Below are 21,426 nucleotides of genomic sequence, written 5' to 3'. Positions count from 1 at the left end.
TTTGGGATTTCACTTTCTTAGTAAAGTACAAATTCTAGTACTATTTTCGGTTGAGTCCCATCCGGGATTCGAACCCGCACCCTCAGAGTCAGACACCTAATCGCCAGCACACAAAGTCAGCCGCCTAGCCCGCTCAGCCACCGCGACTTCCACAAAAATGAAAGTCGGACAACTGGTAGTCTAGACTGCGTACTTTGTGTACCCCTCTGATGAGTGTAAATTGGCACGGCTCCCACGGCCGAAAGCTATGATTACACGATGCCATTTAGAAAGTGGTCAAATGCAACATATGTCATATTTGGGATTTCACTTTCTTAGTAAAGTACAAATTCTAGTACTTTTTTCGGTTGAGTCCCATCCGGGATTCGAACCCGCACCCTCAGAGTCAGGCACTTAATCGCCAGCACACAAAGTCAGCCACCTAGCCCGCTCAGCCACCGCGACTTCCACAAAAATGAAAGTCGGACAACTGGTAGTCTAGACTGCGTATTTTGTGTACCCCTCTGATGAGTGTAAATTGGCACGGCTCCCACGGCCGAAAGCTATGATTACACGATGCCATTTAGAAAGTGGTCAAATGCAACATGTCATATTTGGGATTTCACTTTCTTAGGAAAGTACAAATTCTAGTACTTTTTTCAGTTGAGTCCCATCCGGGATTCGAACCTGCACCCTCAGAGTCAGGCACCTAATCGCCAGCACACAAAGTCAGCCGCCTAGCCCGCTCAGCCACCGCGACTTCCACAAAAATGAAAGTCGGACAACTGGTAAATATGTCGGACAAATATGACATATGTTGCATTTGACCACTTTCTAAATGGCATCGTGTAATCATAGCTTTCGGCTGTGGGAGTTGTGCCAATTTACACTCATCAGAGGGGTACACAAAGTACGCAGTCTAGACTACCAGTTGTCCGACTTTCATTTTTGTGGAAGTCGCGGTGGCTGAGCGGGCTAGGCGGCTGACTTTGTGTGCTGGCGATTAGGTGCCTGACTCTGAGGGTGCGGGTTCAAATCCCGGATGGGAATCGACCGAAAAAAGTACTAGAATTTGTACTTTACTAAGAAAGTGAAATCCCAAATATGACATATGTTGTTGGGGAATGTCTTATCTACCTGTAACTCCCAAACGTTTGTATGATAAGCATGGTGGCCACTGAATTCTGTGGATCGTTCATCTGATAATTACGATCGTCTGATGCTGACCGATCTCTAGAATGACGTTACCCTGTCTGCATGTTCTTCACAACAGACCCTCGAGGAACATACACTCTCTCTTTTCTTGGAGGTAAGCATAAGAAATCTTGTTAATTCCCCGAGTGAGATAGAGGGCCTGACAGAACAGATGGACGGAGGGAAAGAAAAGCAATGAAATGTTTACAATTTTGTCTTGACTCAGCAAGATGTGGTGAAATGTCGGTGTTGTATGCGATCCCTTTAAAAATATTTTCCAAAGTATGAGGTAGATATTGTCACATGACATTGTATTCCATCCTTATTTATCATTTGTTTTTGTTTGTTTGTTTTATGTTTTTTTTGTGGTTTTTTTTTTTGTGTATGTGTGCGCGTGTGTGCATGTGTGTGTGCACGTGCCTCTCTCTCTCACCCCAGATATAGGCTTCACACATTGTACCCATGTGGGGAACGGAACCCAGGTCATCACGATAACAAGGTACTGCCAAATGTTCAGAATGACTGAGTGAGTTTGGTATAATGCTCGCTTTTAGTCATAACCCAACAATATCATGGCACTGCACACCAGAAATGGGCTTTCTGTTGACTACCCATGTGAAAATCAATTGTATTTCTTGCTTTACTGTTTTCTTTCTTTGCACTGAATTCTTTTGTGTACAGATGCCAGAGTTAACTTAGTGCTTCAATTTCTAAATCAAATCCTTACAATGTCAAACAAAATATTGTTTCGGTCTTGAATCTGTTGTTTCCTGAAATTGAATAAATATGATTCCAGAAGTCTCATCACAGAAAGTCATGAGACAATCATCAACAATCCTTGCAGTATCCATACTCTGTACAGTCTTATGATAGCGTCAAATCCATTTAAAGCTGTCATGCCTTCAGCTATACAAAATTACCTTCAGATGTGGGCTTGTGTTGTTTAGAGACAGAAAGGGACAGCCATTCGAAACACATTTGTGGCTGTCAAACTGTTGAGGTATCAACAAAATACAACAAAACATTTCATTTGAGACAATGTATTCAACAAAATCATCTAGTACAAGGGCTAGACATTTCTTTTGCACAGCCACTGAATGAGCCTGCTCTTATTCATAATACTCTGAAAAGCATGCTTAAACACATTTTGTTAAACCATGCTGGCTTCCTTAAATAAACCAACAAGAGTTGCCTCCCTTGACACCTGTCAAAATGTCTTTCCAATCCAGTCAACATACAAGCAAGAAGGTTGAATCTGGTTCCCAGGCAAGTGCCACTGACCTTACATAAAGAGTGCTGCAACACAAATAACAGCCATGGCACCATTTAAGTGAAATGGTTCATATAAAAGGATGCTATCAAAGGTTCGAAGGTCTCCATTGTTCTGTGTAGTTTACACACAAGTAACCAGCACTTGCCAGCTTCCAACACTGACTCACAAAGCACTTCCCTCACAACCTCCAACAACTGGAAAGCAACTTGACCATAAATGTGACAAAAGAAATACTTCCATGATCATGCTACCATCCTATAATACTAAATATTTGCAAAGCATCAAATAGTTATTTTAAGTTTGAGAGGCCCTTAAGAAAGGTTGAGAGGTATGGTCGAGTTAAAAAAATGCAGTCTTGGATTAGTAAAGTGCAAAATAAAGGGAAATACAATTAAACAGTTACTTCAGCAATATGTTCAGGGTCACACAAGTATTAAATCTTATGAGGCTAAGAAAATAATATACAATATCAATGCAATTTAGTTTTAATTTCAGAGGAAAATAGTGAGTTTGGCTATTTCTATCACTGACCTACACAGAACTGTACAAAAAGAAAACTGTTGATAATAACATCACACAGTACTGTCAGTATTAACAAGGTAATAAAAAAAACCTCCAACCTCAGCACTATGACTGCGATTATCCCTTTCAGGGCTTGATTTAGTGCTTTGTTACTTGTCCTGGTGCAACCCAAAATTATTAAGTGCAACCTAGTTACATGTATTAGCTTAACTTGCACCAGGTGCAAGTAAATTGTTGTAGAAGGCAAACTTCAGAATAAAACATCTACATAATTCCATGCCATATTTCTTTCTTTACATACTGCAATAAAAGCAGTGCAACTACAATTTGTCCGGTGCAAAAAGGTTTGCATCTTTGGTTGCACCTGGTGCAAGTATGTTATTATCTCTTAAATCAAGCCCTGCCATTACCAGACATCACACCAAAGTGTCATCTGTCAAACCTGATCGCAACAACCAGGACTAGATGTGTCCTGGTCCTTAAATAATCAAGACATGTACATCCTAAGAACACTATTTATTCTAACGATGAAATGTCCACTAAAAAGACAATGTCAGTCTACCTTTGCCAAACAAACTCACAAATAATGTTTGTTCTTGAATAACTGCTGAACTGAATAAAGAACTTCTTTCATGAGGAGTAGCAGTCAGTATTATCTGGTTTTGTAGGTTTGACTTCATCATGTTTGGAAATCCGTGAGTAGCACCAACAGAATCTGACAGTTCATTGGAATTAATGCACTGTCAGCAATATTACAGCTTTATCAAGGCAGCTGGTACTGTATCACTAAGTTGGGACAGCTGATCGTGTAGGCATGAAAGTCAAGGTCAAATGTCCATGCTATTACTCTGATGGTAAGTACTTGGTAAACATGTGAGTAGTAAACATGAGGACCACCCTGACCCTTCCCATAATATAGAACACTGTCTCTATCCCCTTCTCACCTCTGGGTTTTGACCACATTTGAAACGGTATGGCATGGGCAAACAGAAAAATCCAGAGACAGCTTTGATTTCAACATCTTTGCATTCGAGGATGTAGTTCTTTATCCTGTGTCAAAATTACATCTCTTTCTTCTACTCCAGCCTAACAAAACTGGATAATACTAATGGTACAATACCTTCGTTTACAGGGATTCTTGACCCCAGTGCCTTCCTTCACTTATGTCACCCATAGCATGGAGAGCTGCAATTCCCTCACTCCACAAAGGAACCGGTGTCATGACTACTGCACTTCTTACACCTCACCAGTCTTACAACAACCACAGCAATAGGAAAACGTTACCCTATAGAACAGGTGCCAGATCAGATAGATGTTTGAGTTCAAGGCTCCTTTCACAGTATTTCAATTACACAGCCCATCTGCTAAAAATGGGGAGAAACACACAAGCACTGTGCCAACAAACAAGGAATCACAATCAGGTTAACATTGATCCTTGATTCGTGGCAGCACAAAGGGATGCAACTCTGCACAGCAAATTGTGATGTGCCCCAATCCACCTGGCAATCAATGCTCCCTGATATCAGTGTGTATAATGATAGTAAGTAATGTAACCTGTGATGATCCTATATACTGATTAAATCTATTGGACGTGCAACACTCGCTTCTGCTTCCTCAGGACTGCTATAGGTACGCAAGCTAACTTAAAACACACCCTTCTACCTCAGGTTATCACCACCTACATTCCTGTGATGAAAATACTCTGGGAATCCAGGGATGAAGATACAATGAGTACACTCATCTAAAGATACTGTTTGAAGACAACTAACCTATACAACATAGATACCTGTGTTGGCACTATCTTTAGTACAACAACGCAACCGTCACTTGATTTCTGACATATGCAAATATGTACTTAACTACTTAATTTAGTCTAAAACTAACTCGAAAACTTTACCTGTCTAAAAGCCTGTTAGCACCAATAACATTACCACCCAAAGAACTACACTTATAATTAACGTCACAGAATAAAACGAACAAGTTGGAATACATCAAATTTCAAAAGTACAGTTTCCTTACATTTCAAATAATAATTGTGACAATGATACTTATCAAATAATAATCATAAACATGATTAAGATAGCACTGGACAATACTTAAACGCTTTAAAAACCCTGTTGAATATTCACAGCAACAACAAACCCTATGGTTAATGACTGTAATCAATAAGGCTAAAAATGGATATAATTGGTTCTCATGACTTTTTGAAACCTTGAGGGGCGTTTGATGTTTCCCACATTTTTGGCATAAAATTTAATGTTTCATTTGTCAAAATGTAAAGATATTTTCATTATTATTTCTGAAGAATCTGAGAACCAAGTATGTACATATTTAAAGCCCTGACAAACTGACAAGTAACCACAATGTGAAACAATGTCAATATTCTCAAGGGTTTTACAGGATGGCTGAGGTGCAAGCTATACAATGGTGCTAGTGGCTTGAGATCCAGGGCTGTAAATCTACATGTAAGTCACCCATAGAAAGAATTGAAAGGGCCACTGATATCCCAGGTCCTCACAGCAATAAACAAGATATCCGGGTGAAACTGCAAATTCACGTTCTTTTATAGTCTGCGAAATTGTCAATCATAGCAGTCCTGCATGTCACTTACGAACTTAAAAAAGATGTTTTAAGTCGCATCACATTGCATATTTTTTGGTCCAGTCTCGGGCTGTATCATCGTACTTTTGACGATCCGTTTTGTAAACTCTGGCAATCTCAGGGACAAGAGGGTCATCAGGGTTAGCGTCAGTCAACAGGGAAGTGATGGATAGAAGTACTGAAAAGGAAGGAAATGATCAATGAAAGATATAGTTAAAAATGTTTAAAGATCCTTGTAATAATAAAGGATTAATAAGAGGCTGGACACTATGGCAGCAAATCTAGAAGGTTGTAGGCTCCCCTTTGTTAGTACCCGAATACTGTCGAATGTGTTAGTTTGCATTCATGGTCACTTAAGAGCATAATTTTGTGGTGTATTTTTATCAATATTCCAGCATTATCATGGTACAAGAGACAAAAATATTCCATTTTCACACCCCAAGAAACAAACAGAATCCAGGCATCTGGGACAGAGTGACTATGCAAATACTTTCACAATAATGACACCTAAATGTCCCCAGCCAATACAACCACATTTGCTCATCCGCCATTTATGTTAAGATCGTTTAGTTAAAGGTCAAAATCGACTTTGAATCTACTTGTAGAAATAACAATAAAGAACTGGTAGGTGTCATGAGTGGCGATCAATTGGCCGGTCACCCATGATTATGTTTAGATGAAGTTTTAATCGATTGCATGCAATGGTAGCAATCGGCAAAGCAGGCGGGTGGAGTACACCAAAGTGTCCGGCCTTGTCTAGATGCTTTATACTGTGAAGTAGGGGCCATCTCAAAATTCTTATATATTTAAGAGAAAATCCTTAATCCTCGCAGTGACACGAGGGCCTGTAACAACAACAGGTACTTTGCATGGTACAAGGTAGTGTTACCATCATATTCACTTTGTTAGCGTTTTGTCCACAAACAGCATAATTACATTTTGATTTGTGTTGAACAAGTGAGTTTGGTTTTCCGCAGCAGGAAAGATCTTCACACATTGGGGAATCCAACCTGGTTCTTTTGCTTGACAAACAAACCTTTTGACAACCGCCCCAGCGACTTTACTTTGAGGCATTATGAAAAGAACTGTGACTTGTGCAACAGTTGCCATTTGTTATCACTGTACTGGTACTGGGTATGTGATCCAACAACGCTGTCTATCTTACCTCACACATAAATGTCGTTTTCTGATTGGCTGAGTGCTCTTCTATTATTGTCAATGTACATTACAATATGCCCAGCTACCAACTCAACCGGTACTTCGGTTAGTTACAATTTTTATCTGGAATATCGTTACATGATGCATGATGCACAGAAATTACCAATGTTTTGCGAATGAAGTCGATGGCAGGGACATAACTCTTGCTTTGTTAGGTTCTTAATGACAGAATGACTGATCTTTCACATATTGTGACAGTGATACCGATACATCTGGGTGAGTGAGTGAGTTTAGTTTTACGTCAAACTCGGACACATCTGGTCAGGTTATACATCCAGACAGTTGTGAGTGTGAGTGACTGAGGGAGATAAGTTTTGTGCTGTTTTTAGCACTGTTTCGGAAATATCACAGCTGGGAAACTAGACATGAGCTTCACACAGTTTACCCATGTGGTGAATTGAAAAGAGGTTTTCAGCATGACAAGCAAACACATCAACGACTAGGCTACCCCATCCTCGATATCTCCAAGGTATACGTTCTGACAAGTCTCCACTATACCCTGGACGCATTTACGGGTCGGCCCGAGAATTTTATTACCTCCCTTTGCAGGCTCCGCATTCTCACAGTAGCCAATCAGCTATGCCGCCGTTATGGCCGAGCTTGCCAGTGTCAAGAAAGGTAGCGATCGCAACTGCGAAGGTTTGCGAAGGATTTTTTTCGGAAATCATACAGGCAGCTTTATAGGTCCGAAACTTTAAAAACATACAAGCAAGGACTCCTTTTACCTCTTTCAGAGAACCTCTACGTGGTTTGCGTTGCCAAACTTAATCGGTTAGAGATAATTTAAAAAGCGAAAGTGAGTTGTGATTGGTTCGCTCAACTGATTGGATAAAAAGCCAGCCAAGGGAGGTAATAAATTTATCGGGCAGAGCCGTAGATGCGTCCAGGGTATAGTGGAGACTTATCGGAACGCATACCCTGGAGATATCGAGGATGAGGCTACCCTTGAAGTACCATAATCTGTAATTCCTATAGGGTGTAGGGCTAAATCTGTATTTACCATTGCTTGGTTCTATCTATAATCCACAATTTCATGACAGGGGTGCAAAACTTTTTGTAAAAGCTACTTGCCACAGGGCAAGTAACTGTAGGAAAGTAACTTGTCCTGATTTTATGACATAATCATGATGATGTAATTATGAAAGAATTAAAAAACATGGTATTTGATGTTGATGTTTCTTGGACTATTTCCCGAAAAGTGGTAAACAGCAAAGAAAGAAAACTCTACTTTATTATCATCGCGAAATGTAATGGCAGCATTTAGAGTAGATATGAAAAGAAATTCAAGTTTATCTGCAGTTTGAAACCTTAAGTGGAAAATTTCTAGTAGCCCATGGACAAGTAAAATACCATTACTTTATTGCCCGAAATGAAAACTGACTTGTCCCAGGTGTCAGGCGATGGGATTTTTGAACCCCTGCATGAATGTAGAATATTACCATTTGAGATTGTTAGCGCCAGCAACAAGGCTGCAACCCCCTGTGGAAACCTTGAGGGTACATGAGCCCATGGACCCCGAGGGACCAGTGAACAACATATTTATCTTACCAAACACCTGAGTTTTGATTTTGAACTGTTTGAAGCACTTCTGTTGAATACGAGGTGAATTGCCATTGTGCAGACGACAGGTATACAGATTTAGAGTTATCTCCCTTCCATCGATTTTCAATTGCAAAACATCAGTAATTTCCGTGCTTCATGTGTGATTCAATGTTATTGGAGACAAAGAAGTACTACCATGAAGCACCAGAGGAGTTCGGAATTCCCAGCGATGCACTTTGAAAATACAATGTCTGTAAGCCGGGAACATAGAAAATAATAGAAAAGCGATTAGCCAATCAGAAAGTGACATTCGTGTGTGAGGTAAGAAAACATGGAATATTACCTTTTGAGATAGTGAGAGCTGGCGACCACTGTGACCTGAGTATATCCAAACAGATACTGCCATTGCTGTTGATGTTCGGATGATAGATTCTTGTGGTGAACGCAAGCTGGAACATATTTGGATACATCAAAGAAATATTGTGACAGTGGAGTATCTGGACTTATCAGGGAACGTATTACCTCTGTTTTTGAACATAGTCCAGCACTATGATACACATCAAGAACCATTGTACCTCTGTGGTTAGCAGTAAGATTTTCAGCATTGCAAGCGGTACAATGCCAGCTACTCAATTACCCTTGCAGACATGGCAGTGATTTGTGTTTCAGACATACTTGTATGCTGTAGTACTGCACTGTGTATTGTAACATTTCATGAAAGATATCCAGATTGTGACATCTTTGGAACTGAACTGTGACACTAGATCCACGTGCAGATCATAATTTTGACATAGCAAGTCCTTAAAAATATATCTCATGCTTCTAAACATGGCAAACTTGAAATTAGGATCGATTAGTGATTATTCTCTTAATCACAATTAAGAGTATGTGAATTATCCCACTTTTTCCATTCATTAGAATGTGAAACAGTCTAAGGGTCAAGATGTGTCATATGTTTTCACCCAACATATCGGTATTCCTTTCGCTACACCAGTAACACTACACTTCAATCCCACTTTGGAGAACTGAAGGACAGTTTATAGGCAAAATGCCTTCCAATCACTCTCCTACCTTGGGAGGCTTGAAAGGATAATCAGCGGGAAAATGGATCGACAGGTAGAACACACCTCCTTGAAATGGTGACTCGTGCTGAAAGAACAAAATATTATCATGAATTGAACTTATTTCTTTGTCGTTGAACACCACACCCACAATATCTAAGCTGCATGATGTTGGCTTGTAAAAATAATGAATGGAATAGACAATCCAGGGATTCATGCTCTGTTGGGGCCTGATGATAGCCAACCAAGGTACCCAGCCTCACTACATAATCACTTCAGCCTCTTCTCCCAACCAGCATAGGCTGCTGGGACCTATTTCTCAACTTACCAAGACTAACCTTGTGACTGATATTATGAACACTCATCTATGCTGTCACAGTACAAGGACATGCTGGTCAACAAAGTCACGAAGCCTGAGCATAAAATACATTTGGATGCAACTGCTACGCTGCTAGAATCCAGTCCTAACTTGGGGTCAGAAATATTACATTTATATATTTTTTTATTAATTATATTACCATTCTTTACTTATAATGTATGCCCTTAATTAGCAAAAGAGGCAGAATTAGTCAGATCTAATGCTGGAAACGTCCTCAAGCTTACCGCGTTAACTTACACAGCGATGTGGATGCATGCGTCTGTCTCTGTTGGACGCATACTGCCAGCTCAGTCAATGTGCCATGCCACAGTTTAAGATGGCCACACGGACACAGTGTCCTGAGTGTCCAGTCCTTGTCTATAACCTAGGAGGAGGTAGGGTGACACAAGGTACCTTCTTTCTACCTCTCCAAGTGTGACAGTGCCTGGGGATTAATCCCCCACCTTCTGATCTCCTGGCACAAGCTCTACCTACTGTACCAGTCAACTGTTAGGATGCACTGGGTGACAGTAGATCAGGCATCTATGGTAGATCAGGCATCTATTCAACCAATAAGGCTCTTTGTTCCTGATGCATCTTGGGTCTTTCAAGACCAAATTCCCATAATCGTATAACTCAGACCATTGGATCCCCTTAAGAATCCAATTTCCATATTAAATATACAAACGATTCACCTCAATCAGGGATTTACAGGGATTCTAACCAAAGGGTCTTCACGGGTAAATTTCTGAGAAAACCTTTGAGAATTATACTGACATTAGTGACAAGACCAATCTAAAAAGATAACAACAGCTTTATGTTCCTCCCATAAGATAGAATGTGAACAAATAGGAGCGTACTTACAGGACCAATTATTGTTGCTTGCCAGTGGAACACTGAAACATTTTACAGAATAGATTGACTATGTGTTGTGACAATAGGAATAGGGTATGATATATTACATCCACGGTGTCGTTCTACAAAACAATGTCTGGGTTATGACTGTTGAAAGTCCATGTCATGGTATGGGAGTTATCATCACCTCCACACAAGGAACAGGATGTTGAGGTGATTGCAGTGGTGGGGTGTGCAGGTGCTTAAGTGTTTGCTGGTCACATCAGACCTTTGTTCAATTCCTCACTTGGATGAAATGTGTGAAGACCATTACAGTGTTCCCTGGTGTAAGATTGCTTGAATATTGCCAAAAGTGACACTCTCAGTGCGTGAGTGAGTGAGTTTAGTTTTACGCCGTGCTCAGCGATATTCCAGCTATATGGCGATGGTCTCTAAATAATCGAGTCTGGACCAGACAATCCAGTGATCGATCAAAAGCATGAGCATCGATCTGCTCAACTGAAACTGATGACAAGTGTCAACCAGGTCAGCCTGACCACCCAATCCCGTTAGTCACCTCTTACAACAAGCAGTCACCGTTTATGGCAAGCATGGGTTGCTGAAGGCCTATTCTACCCCAGACCTTCATGGGTCACTCACGCTAAGAGGGTCAACCTCCCATACTTTAAAAACACAGACTACTTACAATCACTGATCGTTTACAATAACACTGTAACCACTACACTAATATTGTTTTGTAGATTGTAACATCATAATGACTTTGATAGTTACAGATAAGATGAGAGATACATTCCAACGACTACTCTGGCACAGTAGCAGAAAGAACTATTCATCAATTTCATGCCATGGTTGTCGTGAATCTCCATTACGGATTGTGGGACCTGGCCAAAGATGTTGGGGGTTGGATTTATCAGTGAATCAACAACAGAGTAGCAAACAAACAAACATTAGAGCGTAAAGCTGTGTGTATTGTAGTCACAGTTTCATATTCATCACTATGGTAAATATTACCGTAACCTGTCTACTAATATATTAATAAACTTTACATCTATTTTTAACATAATGAGATATCCTGATTGTACAAATAAACAGAATAATTACATTATTTAGAAAAGAATGAGGGGGGAAGGGGAAAACCTTAAAACTGATTATATTAAAAGTATACAGTCAAACCGCGTTAATCCGAACACTTCTGTTTTTCATCAAAACCGTTCGGATAGTGAAACATACGGACTACTGAAGCAAACACCACTTCAGGAGAGTTACTTCCCTTTGACATACTGAGACAAGAACACACGAACGCATACATGTATCAAATGACTTTATTACAGTTTGTAGACATAACAACTTGAATATTAACATAACAATCAATAAATACAATGTCTGAATAGATTATTTATAGTATTACACATACCAATTATGAAAGAATCACGCATGTTGAGCATTGTCTCCAGGTTTTTGTCATCTCCAACACACTCGAAATAGTTTATCATGGAGTCCATACAGGTTCTCATTTGGCGGACAGTAGGAGCTGATGTTTCTCTTTGTATCTACAAATTTCTCTCTTTTGTGCGGCAGTAATTTCACATCGTTTACGCTTAGGGGCGGGACTTGCCATTGTGACTGACAGGTGTCAAGTGCAGCTGACCTCATTTTGACTCGATCGGTATTTTATACAGCAAGGAAACATGTCAGGTATTACTCTAACTAAACAAAAGTGAAACCTCTTAACTGATTAAAAATTAAAACCATGTGTAATTAGCCAATCTGTTACCGCTAATTAACGTTCGGATACGGAGACTGAAGCATCGGATTGATGAATCAACAGGTAATGAGTTTATATAGTAAACAAGATTGGTTACAGCCAGCTACTGTTCGGATATCGCGGGAATCGGATTGTCGGGGTCCGGACTAACGCGGCCTGACTGTATATATTTCGATTATAATCAATAATCATTCACCATAAGTCCTCTGATAATAGAATTAATGGATTTGGCTTCAGAATCCCAACACTGAAGGAATCCTTCCCTGAGGTAAATGTACAACTACAAAAGTTAAGAGAAAGAAAGATAACAGATTGTTGTCTCACTGTCATCGCCGACCGGTCCTGCTGAGCAGCTGGCGGGAGGGTCTTTGTTCAGGTCGTGAAGCTCCTGGAACACACAGACAAAGGCACTGTATAGCCAACAACAAACACGGGCACTGTATGGCTAACAACAAACACAGGCACTGTATGGCTAACAACAAACACAGGCACTGTATGGCTAACAGCAAACACAGGCACTGTAGAGCTAACAACAAACACAGGCACTGTATGGCTAAAAACAAACGCACTGTATAGCCAACAACAAACACAGGCACTGTATGGCTAACAACAAACAAAGGCACTGTATGGTTAACAACAAACACAGACACTGTATAGCTAACAACAAACACAGGCACTGTATAGCCAACAACAAACACAGGCACTGTATAGCCAACAACAAACACAGGCACTGTACAGCTAACTACAAACACAGGCACTGTATGGCTAAAAACAAAGGCACTGTATAGCCAACAACAAACACAGGCACTGTATGGCTAACAACAAACACAGGCACTGTATGGCTAACAGCAAACACAGGCACTGTAGAGCTAACAACAAACAAAGGCACTTTGGCTAAAAACAAAGGCACTGTATAGCCAACAACAAACACAGGCACTATGGCTAACAACAAACACAGGCACTGTATAGCTAACAACAAACACATGCACTGTATAGCCAACAACAAACACAGGCACTGTAGAGCTAACAACAAACAAAGGCACTGTACAGCTAACTACAAACACAGGCACTGTATGGCTAACAACAAGCAAAGGCACTGTATAGCCAACAACAAACACAGGCACTGTATAGCAACAACAAACACAGGCACTGTATAGCCAACAACAAACACAGGCACTGTATGGCTTACAGCTAACACAGGCACTGTATAGCCAACAACAAACACGGACACTGTACAGCCACCAGCAACAAACACAGGCACTGTATCGCCAACAATAGACACAGGCACTGTATCACCAACAACAAACAAAGGCACTGTATGGCTTACAGCAAACACAGGCACTGTATAGCCACCAGCAACAAACACAGGCACTGTACAGCCACAAACAAACACAAGCACTGTTTGGCTAACAACAAAGGCACTGTATAGCCAACAACAAACACAGGCACTGTATAGCCAACAACAAACACAGGCACTGTATAGCCAACAACAAACACAGGCACTGTACGGCTTACAACAAACACAGGCACTGTATGGCTAACAACAAAGACAGGCACTGTATAGCCAACAACAAAGACAGGCACTGTATAGCCAACAACAAACACAGGCACTGTACGGCCAACAACAAACACAGGCACTGTATGGCTAACAACAAACACAGGCACATTGTGGAGATACATTAGAACATATATCCTGGAGATAACTGAGGATGAATCGAACAAGTTATGTACATTATACATGTAAACAGAACAAATATCCCTGTATACCATTACTGACCTACTGCTGTGAATGCCATACACACAAAAGGCTTATTGTTTAGTTTAATGTCACCCAGGCATGTTTACCATTGTTGTGAATTCACACTTGGGTCAGCACACAGATATGAGTCACAATATAATGAAATAACAAAACATAGAATAAATATGTCCACTCATGGGAGTAAACAATAGTCATCTGAAGATGATATATCGGGACATATATGAAAGGACAAATCATTTGACAGCTACGTGTCAGTGGAAATCATGAAAAACATAAATCCCATATATTTATAAATAGCGAAAGGCACCACTTCAAGATCTATCTCATATGTAAGCCAATATCTGTTGAAAGATATCAAATAATTTTTGAGTTGTGCTCCAGAAACCATGCCCATCCCTCCCTTTTGAGACCAAGTCTGAACTGTTTCCATGGAAACCAAGTAAATGATATATCACAAAAATCTGCAAATAGCAAATAGCACCACTTTGGGGTCTGCCTGTGATATCAGCCAAATTTTACTGAAAATATTCAGAAGTTTTCGAGGTCTTCTCTGGAAACAAAAGTCACCAATCCCTTTTGACCCCAAGTTCGAATCGTTTCCATGGAAATTGGGAAAATGATAAATCTCTCAAATCTCTGAATAGCAAAAGGCACTACTTTAGGGTCTGTCTAACATATCTGCCAAGTTTTGCAGAAAGATATTGAGAAGTTTTCAAGTTGTGCTCCGGAAAGAAGCCCATCCTTCCATTTTGAGAATATATCTGAATCATTTCCATGGAAACCAAGAAAATAATAGTGAGTGAGTGAGTGAGTGAAAGGAAAGGGGAGGAGGATAAAAAATGTAACGCACTGAAAAATTCTATCAACAGCCAGTGTGTATGATTATGCGTGAACAAATACGGAAGTAATCTCAAGGATTAATGTATGGACATTAATTAAATTAAATGTGATGTTATTGTGACAATTACTTGGTGAGATGAGTTTGCAGGACACCAGCTATCATCCCAGCAGGGTAACAGGATCAGTCATGTGTTATGGACACGCCCTTTTCTTTGAGGTCAGCGCCTTTGATGTTTTACAAAGTTATGAGTTACCTTTACGTTTGATCACTATCTTTGGTAAAGGTCAAGAATGTCAGATGTACTACAGGTATATTTTTAACAAGCTGAACTGAACAAGAGTATTCATAAACATGACAAATATACTCCTTTACATTAAAAATACATACAAATAACTTTATAAACCAAATAAACAAGGATAAGCACATAAGGTTTTCCTGTCAACAGGTTCTAGTCATAATATGGGTATGACACAAAGGATCGCAAGCTTTTAAAAACAAGAGTCATCAGAAGATGACATATACCCCCGGCCCCCACATGTCTGAATGGACAAATCATCTGACAGTTACTCATTGTTTTTTAGACTAAGTTTGAATTGTTTCCATGGAATTCATGAAAATTATATATGCCATATATCTGTAATCAACAAAGTCACAATTTCAAGATCTGTCTCATATGTCTGCCAAGATCTGTTGAAAGATATGTAATGGTTTTCGAGTTGTGCTCTGGGAACGAAGCCTATCCCTCCATTTTGAGACTAAGTCCGAAATGTTTCCATGGAAACCAAGAAAATAATAAATCACAAAAACCTTTAACAAACAAAAGCACCACTTTGGGGTCTGCCACACATATCTGCCAAGTTTTACTGACAGATATTAAGATGTTTTTGAGTTCTGTTCTGGAAATGAAACACACCTCTCACTTTTCAGACTAAGTCCAAAATGTTTCCATGGAGACCAAAAATAATAAATCACAAAAACCTGTACACAGCAAAAGGCACCACTCTGGGGTCTGCCACACATATCTGCCAAGTTCTACCAACAGATATTAAGAAGTTTTTGAGTTCTCATCCAGAAATGAAACACACCTCTCACTTTTGACACTAAGTCCTTAACGTTTCCATGGAGACCAAAAATAATAAATCACAAAAACCTGTAAATACCAAAAGGCACCACTATAGGTTCTGACTGATATATCTACCAAGTTTTGCAGAAAAATATTGAACGGTTTTTGAGTTGTGCTCCGGAAATGACGCCCAGTCCTCCATAAGACTAATACCGAAATGTTCCATGGAAAAAAAAAAAATAAATAAATATAAATGCCAAAAATCTGTAAACAGCAAAAGGCACAACCATAGGTTGAGATTACTATATCTATATCTAAGTTTGGTCTAAAAATATTAAGTTATGCTCCGGAAACAAAATGATTACATGCTGCAGGGATAAAAAGAAAACAAAAACTCAAAACAAAAAAACAAACCATCTCTAGGCCAGGCCCCTGTCCCTCCAGCTTCCAAATATGGCAAACTAGTAAAGTGAATGAATACTTTTATACTACTTTTAGCACTACTTCTTCACCATCAAGCCTGGGGGCACCAGAAAATGGGCTTCACACTTTGTACCCATGTGGGGTATCAAACCTACGTAGGTCACTGATGTGATGAGTGAATGCTTTAACCACTAGGTTACCCTACTGCCCCTTTGGTACTGAGAACCAGCAGGGAAAGAGTAATCAAGCATTACAAGATTTGCATGTGATTGAATGTCAAGGATCACAGTAGAGCTCCTATTCAGCACGTCACTGAGCTGCCCAACAGGACATGCGCACCTTGTCAGATCGCTGATATGATTAATCTATTTTGGTCATGTGGACAAGGCGTCCAACCTTTGTTACTTCAGGTCAGTAGTTCAAAATCTATTACAAGACTCAGGAATGTAAAAGTGGTTAAAAGTGGTGACGTTAGTTTTAAGCGACACTCAGCAATATATTCCAATTACATGGCGCAGGTCAGTAGATAATAGAGTCTGAACCAGACAATCCAGTGATCAACAACATGAGCATTGATTTACGAATTTGGGATATGATGACGTGCTAAACCTGCCATGTAGATGGGATACTGGTGAATGCAGAGATAAACAACAAACAACGTTTTAAGTACCATTTTCTGAACAAGAAAGGTCTTCAAGTGAAGTGGCAGGGACACACGTATACTCAGACCTTGTTGTATCGCAGTATTCATGGTATTGCGGCAAGTCATTATTTCCTGGTTTACGCATTAGACACGCCTCCTAGAGGTGATTTTGTATGTAAATCAACAGCCATACCTCAGTGGTTTGTTTACTTTTATGAAACCGACAGGAAGTATCGAATCTCCAGAAGTATTACCCAGCAGAATTATTAACACTAAAATCTGGAATATGTCTGACCCCTATCCATGAAATACCTGCTATAACATTCACGTTTCATTTATATGACCCTTCCCATACCATATGAACTATGTTGTCTGCATATCCTTGTTGCCAAAAATATAACGAAGTGTTGTCATGGACTATATTTATCTCCTGGATATATAGTTTATTGTTTACCAGGATACGATGGAACTCTCTCCCTTAGAACATATTAATTGGCTTAGTTCATCTAATGGCTTTCGTTATCAAAGTTATTTCTTTCACAAATGTGTTGATTAAATGTCATGTTGATTGGATTTTACAAAAAACTGGCCTCATAAGTTCAGAATTTTTTCCGATTACTGATATGTCAAAATCCATGATACAATGAGCTTGCAGGCTACACAGTTTTGAGATAGGGCATGATAAAAACAATTCTCACGTAGTACTATTGTTTCAAAAGTCCGTTTGATTCCATTTGAGACCAATGAATTGCTCACTAACACAAAATCTAATAATTGCAACAAAACCAAATTTTGCATAGCCACATGAAATTGACAGACCAACTCTGATGATGTGTCTCATTATTTGGGACACCCGAATATCATTTTCTTTCAACAAGCGTGTGTTGTGAAGATGGGGTCATCTCAAAAGCCATTATCTGGTTACTACTTGAGATGTTCAATGGGAGTTAGTGTTGCCACTTTCAGAAGACGATGTTGTTCGAATCGGTGTCGCTGTCGTCAGAGTCTACCCTGATGACGACTGGCTTGGTGGTGGCATGGTCCAGTCCACTTTGTTCCAAATAATGTCTTTCTATTTCATTCTCAACTTTCTCAACACGCTTTTGCCATGTTTCCTGCGTGATGGTGTCTATTGACTGTTGAACAATTGCCTGTACATCCCGAAGTTGGAATGTTACATTTTGCCTGCCAGCATCTGATTTCATCATACCCCGAATGAGTTCTGTTGGGTTTAAATCGCAATGATAGGGTGGCAATCGCAAAACTGAATGACCATGTTCTGTAAGGTACTCATTAACCATAAAGACATGTGTGATTTTATTTGACTATATGATGTCATACAGAACAGGTTTGGTTGCTTTTTCTGGATACGATACTGCTTTGTTTTGCAACCATTCAAATCATGCCCCCCTTCTTACTGTTCGATGCTGGGGCCTTTGTATTAGGTACTTGAACGCCATGATATGGAGCGTTATCCATGACAATCAGACTTTTGGGGGGCAGTGCTGGCACCAATTGATTTTGCATCCATTCTAAGAAAACCATCCCTTTCATTTCGGTATGACAGTCTCGGTTGTCTTTAGATTTTGCCTTCAAGACTAGGGAGCAGCCAGGAGGGATACCCGACTCTTGCAACCAGCATGGAGCACAATCAATCGCTCTCCCTTGCCAAGTGGTAATTTTCTGGCACAGGACTCTGAAGAGGAGCTAGCGAACCATTGTGTCCCTGTGGTATGGGAAGCATTTACCCATGTTTCGTCCAAATATACAGGCTCGTAACCCTCTGTACGTTTCTTTCGAATTGTGTGTAAGAACTGGTTTCTTAGTCGAAAAATATCAGACACTCTCGCACAGGGCATGTCTATTTTCTGAGCCTACTTTTTTGTAACGGAAACTAAATTTGTGAAGCAACTTCCATAACTGATATTTTGAAATGACCTAAGAATGATTTGTCTCCATATGCTTTTTCAGAATATGCAGAGAGACAAAGATGTTTTGTTTATATGGAGACTCAATGGCGTTTCTAACCAGCTGATGCTGAAATGAATCGAGTTTCTCACATCGTGTGGGTTTTGAGACGGTCCCCTCAGTAGTGTCCGTGCAGGTTGAATCGGCAGTTTTTCAAGATACTTTTTAACTTCCCTTCCGTCATCCCAACAGCATGTTCAGTTCGTAAACAATACTTAGCCAAAGCATATTGATGCCTACCCCTTTCACCTTTGTTTTCAAAAAAAGTTAAATACTTTGCACATAACTGACTTAGCGCCGTGTGATAGTCTCATTGTTTCAGGTACTGCAATCATGAATGTCTGGTTTGATGAGAAAATCACACGTGTCAATTTCAAACGTGCTCCATGCCCACCTGGCTGTTCTACCAACAAGAGGCCCCCCTCGTACAAAGTAGCAAAGGGTGACAAGAAAATGATGATCGTTTGTTAAACAACTTTTTTATTCGGGTGTCCCAAATTATGAGACACATTATCAGAGTTGGGCTGTCGATTTCATGTGGCTGTGCAAAATTTGGTTTTGTTGCAGTTATTAGATTTTGTTTTAGTGAGCAATTCATCTTTCTCAAATGGAATCAAACGGGACTGTAGAACATGACCAGGTCAAACTCCAAAAATATATTCTGGTCATGATTTTGTTTTGTTAATAACAAAGACATTGGTTTACTAATACCCATATGTACATGTTGCTAATAGCAACGTCTTTTCTTCAACCAGCGCTGTTGAAAACAAAAACATAAAACAGTAGGTCTATCCATCATTCCATGTGGAACTAAGTGAACTGTAGTAACATGCAACACAGGAAACTCAGGAGGTGACACGGTTTCCCACTAAAGTCAGATTTACGATTAATATTTCGGGTCGAGTAAATAATAACACAGTTAACTATTTATGGTTACCAAGGTATTATTTTACACAAATAGACCAAATCTTCTTGATCAGTGACCCATAAATACTTCGACATAACGTTACTTACTGCTGACGTCATCGTTCATAATTTGGTTCATATTCCGAACAATATTCAAACCGTGTGCTATATTACATTACCAAAGATCCTGTATTTCACGTTTCCGCGAACGAGGACGCGATCAAATATGAATGAATACTGGATTTTTGCAGCAAAAACCGGCGATGACACGAGTTGCTGATTAGCGGCAGTCGAATGTTTGTCAACTCTGAAACGGTACTAAATGTGTTTCATAGACCTCCATTTGACCATACACTGATCGCCCGATGCTCTCCGTTCGATCTTACCTTGGTTATTCTTTTCATTGCCATCGTATGACAATGTTTAGCATAACAATCTCCCACAAGTCACGGGAACCAGCCGCCCTACTTGGGAAATGGCTTGGGAAATACCCCAATGTTAGATTGCCATGCGCAGACGATGTATTTCCTGACCTTGCCTACTTCCGCATTGCAGGGGACACGTGATTTTACAGGCGCTTATGACAGGATTTTCAATTTTCACCAACTCTGTGTAGTTCCTCATTTTTAAAGCGTGTGCTAGACAGCTTACAGGGCGTGATTCGTATGGTAGAAAATCTCCAAATGTAAAATCAAAGCGATAAATTGATCAAATAAGCCCACCAAATAGTTGTGCGGTCAAAATTACGTCCCTTTGATCACTGCGGGTAAATGAATGCTTCATAAGTTAAATACATAAACATATTATGTACTGTTTTCTTATGGAATGAGCTGCACGCTGCTCCATGTTCGTGAAATATTCTAGACTGAATATTTAATTAAATGTGTTTTCAAAACTGTATTTTTCAAATAACCGAGCGAGTTGGTGTATATAGTTTCAATGAAATGTTAAATATTTTTGGACTGGTTAGCAAACGAAGGAGAAACAAGTCCTATGCATATGGAAAAGGAGGCTGGTAGAATGCAAGTTGGTCTTGGGGAAAAGGTCGTCACGGATCTGGCACGACCTTGTGCCCATTCTGGAAGAAATATTACAATGGACAACTATTTCACTTCTCTGAATCTGGCTCAGAACCTTCAGAAGGATCAACTTACTCTTGTTGGAACGGTGCGTTCAAACAGAACATTTGTTCCGGCTGAATTTCTACCAAAACGTGCACGAGAAGTGGAATCATCTATTTACAGCTTTCAGGAAACTGCAAGTATGGTGTCGTATGTACCAAAGAAGTCCAAAGCTGTCATTTTGCTCTCAACCATGCATAACTCTCCCGATGTCATTGTCGACAAGAATCACAAGCCTGAAATGATTCTGTTCTACGATGAAACAAAAGGTGGTGTGGAATCCCTAGACCAGCTTGCACACCCGTATGGTGTCAAGAGAAAAACCAAGAGATAG

The 21,426-nt window shown here is 39.9% G+C and overlaps 2 protein-coding genes across 2 annotated transcripts; one reads left to right on the top strand and one right to left on the bottom strand.

The window, feature by feature from the left end:
- Window positions 1-2,197: 2,197 nt before the first annotated feature.
- LOC137284943 (ubiquitin-conjugating enzyme E2-17 kDa-like) lies at window positions 2,198-20,492 on the bottom strand. The gene is made up of 6 exons (XM_067817026.1): window positions 20,358-20,492; window positions 12,693-12,756; window positions 10,613-10,644; window positions 9,401-9,478; window positions 8,673-8,778; window positions 2,198-5,747 (listed from the first exon to the last, which is right to left on the bottom strand). The coding sequence occupies exons 1-6, from the start codon at window positions 20,379-20,381 to the stop codon at window positions 5,608-5,610; spliced, it is 444 nt and encodes a 147-aa protein (XP_067673127.1). The 5' UTR covers window positions 20,382-20,492; the 3' UTR covers window positions 2,198-5,607.
- A 478-nt stretch (window positions 20,493-20,970) lies between these two features.
- LOC137283929 (piggyBac transposable element-derived protein 4-like) lies at window positions 20,971-21,426 on the top strand. Its single transcript, XM_067815603.1, has one exon. It carries the CDS (start codon window positions 20,971-20,973, stop codon window positions 21,424-21,426), a length of 456 nt encoding a protein of 151 aa, XP_067671704.1.

The sequence above is a fragment of the Haliotis asinina genome, chromosome 5 (assembly GCF_037392515.1).
Source record: "Haliotis asinina isolate JCU_RB_2024 chromosome 5, JCU_Hal_asi_v2, whole genome shotgun sequence".
NCBI lineage: Eukaryota > Metazoa > Mollusca > Gastropoda > Lepetellida > Haliotidae > Haliotis > Haliotis asinina.
Note: the sequence above shows the minus strand (reverse complement) of the source record. Positions and strands in the feature narration are given on the sequence as shown.

What these genes read in the sequence shown, in the direction of transcription:
- LOC137284943 (XM_067817026.1), bottom strand. Translation starts at nt 20,381, where the DNA reads ATGGCAATGAAAAGAATAACCAAG. An exon ending in AAGCAACAATAATTGGTCCT is followed by an intron (nt 9,479 to 10,612) that starts GTAAGTACGCTC and finishes TTGTTCTTTCAG; the next exon opens with CACGAGTCACCATTTCAAGG. An exon ending in AGCTCTCACTATCTCAAAAG is followed by an intron (nt 5,748 to 8,672) that starts GTAATATTCCAT and finishes CTTCCTTTTCAG; the next exon opens with TACTTCTATCCATCACTTCC.
- LOC137283929 (XM_067815603.1), top strand. Translation starts at nt 20,971, where the DNA reads ATGGAAAAGGAGGCTGGTAGAATGCAAGTTGGTCTTGGGGAAAAGGTC.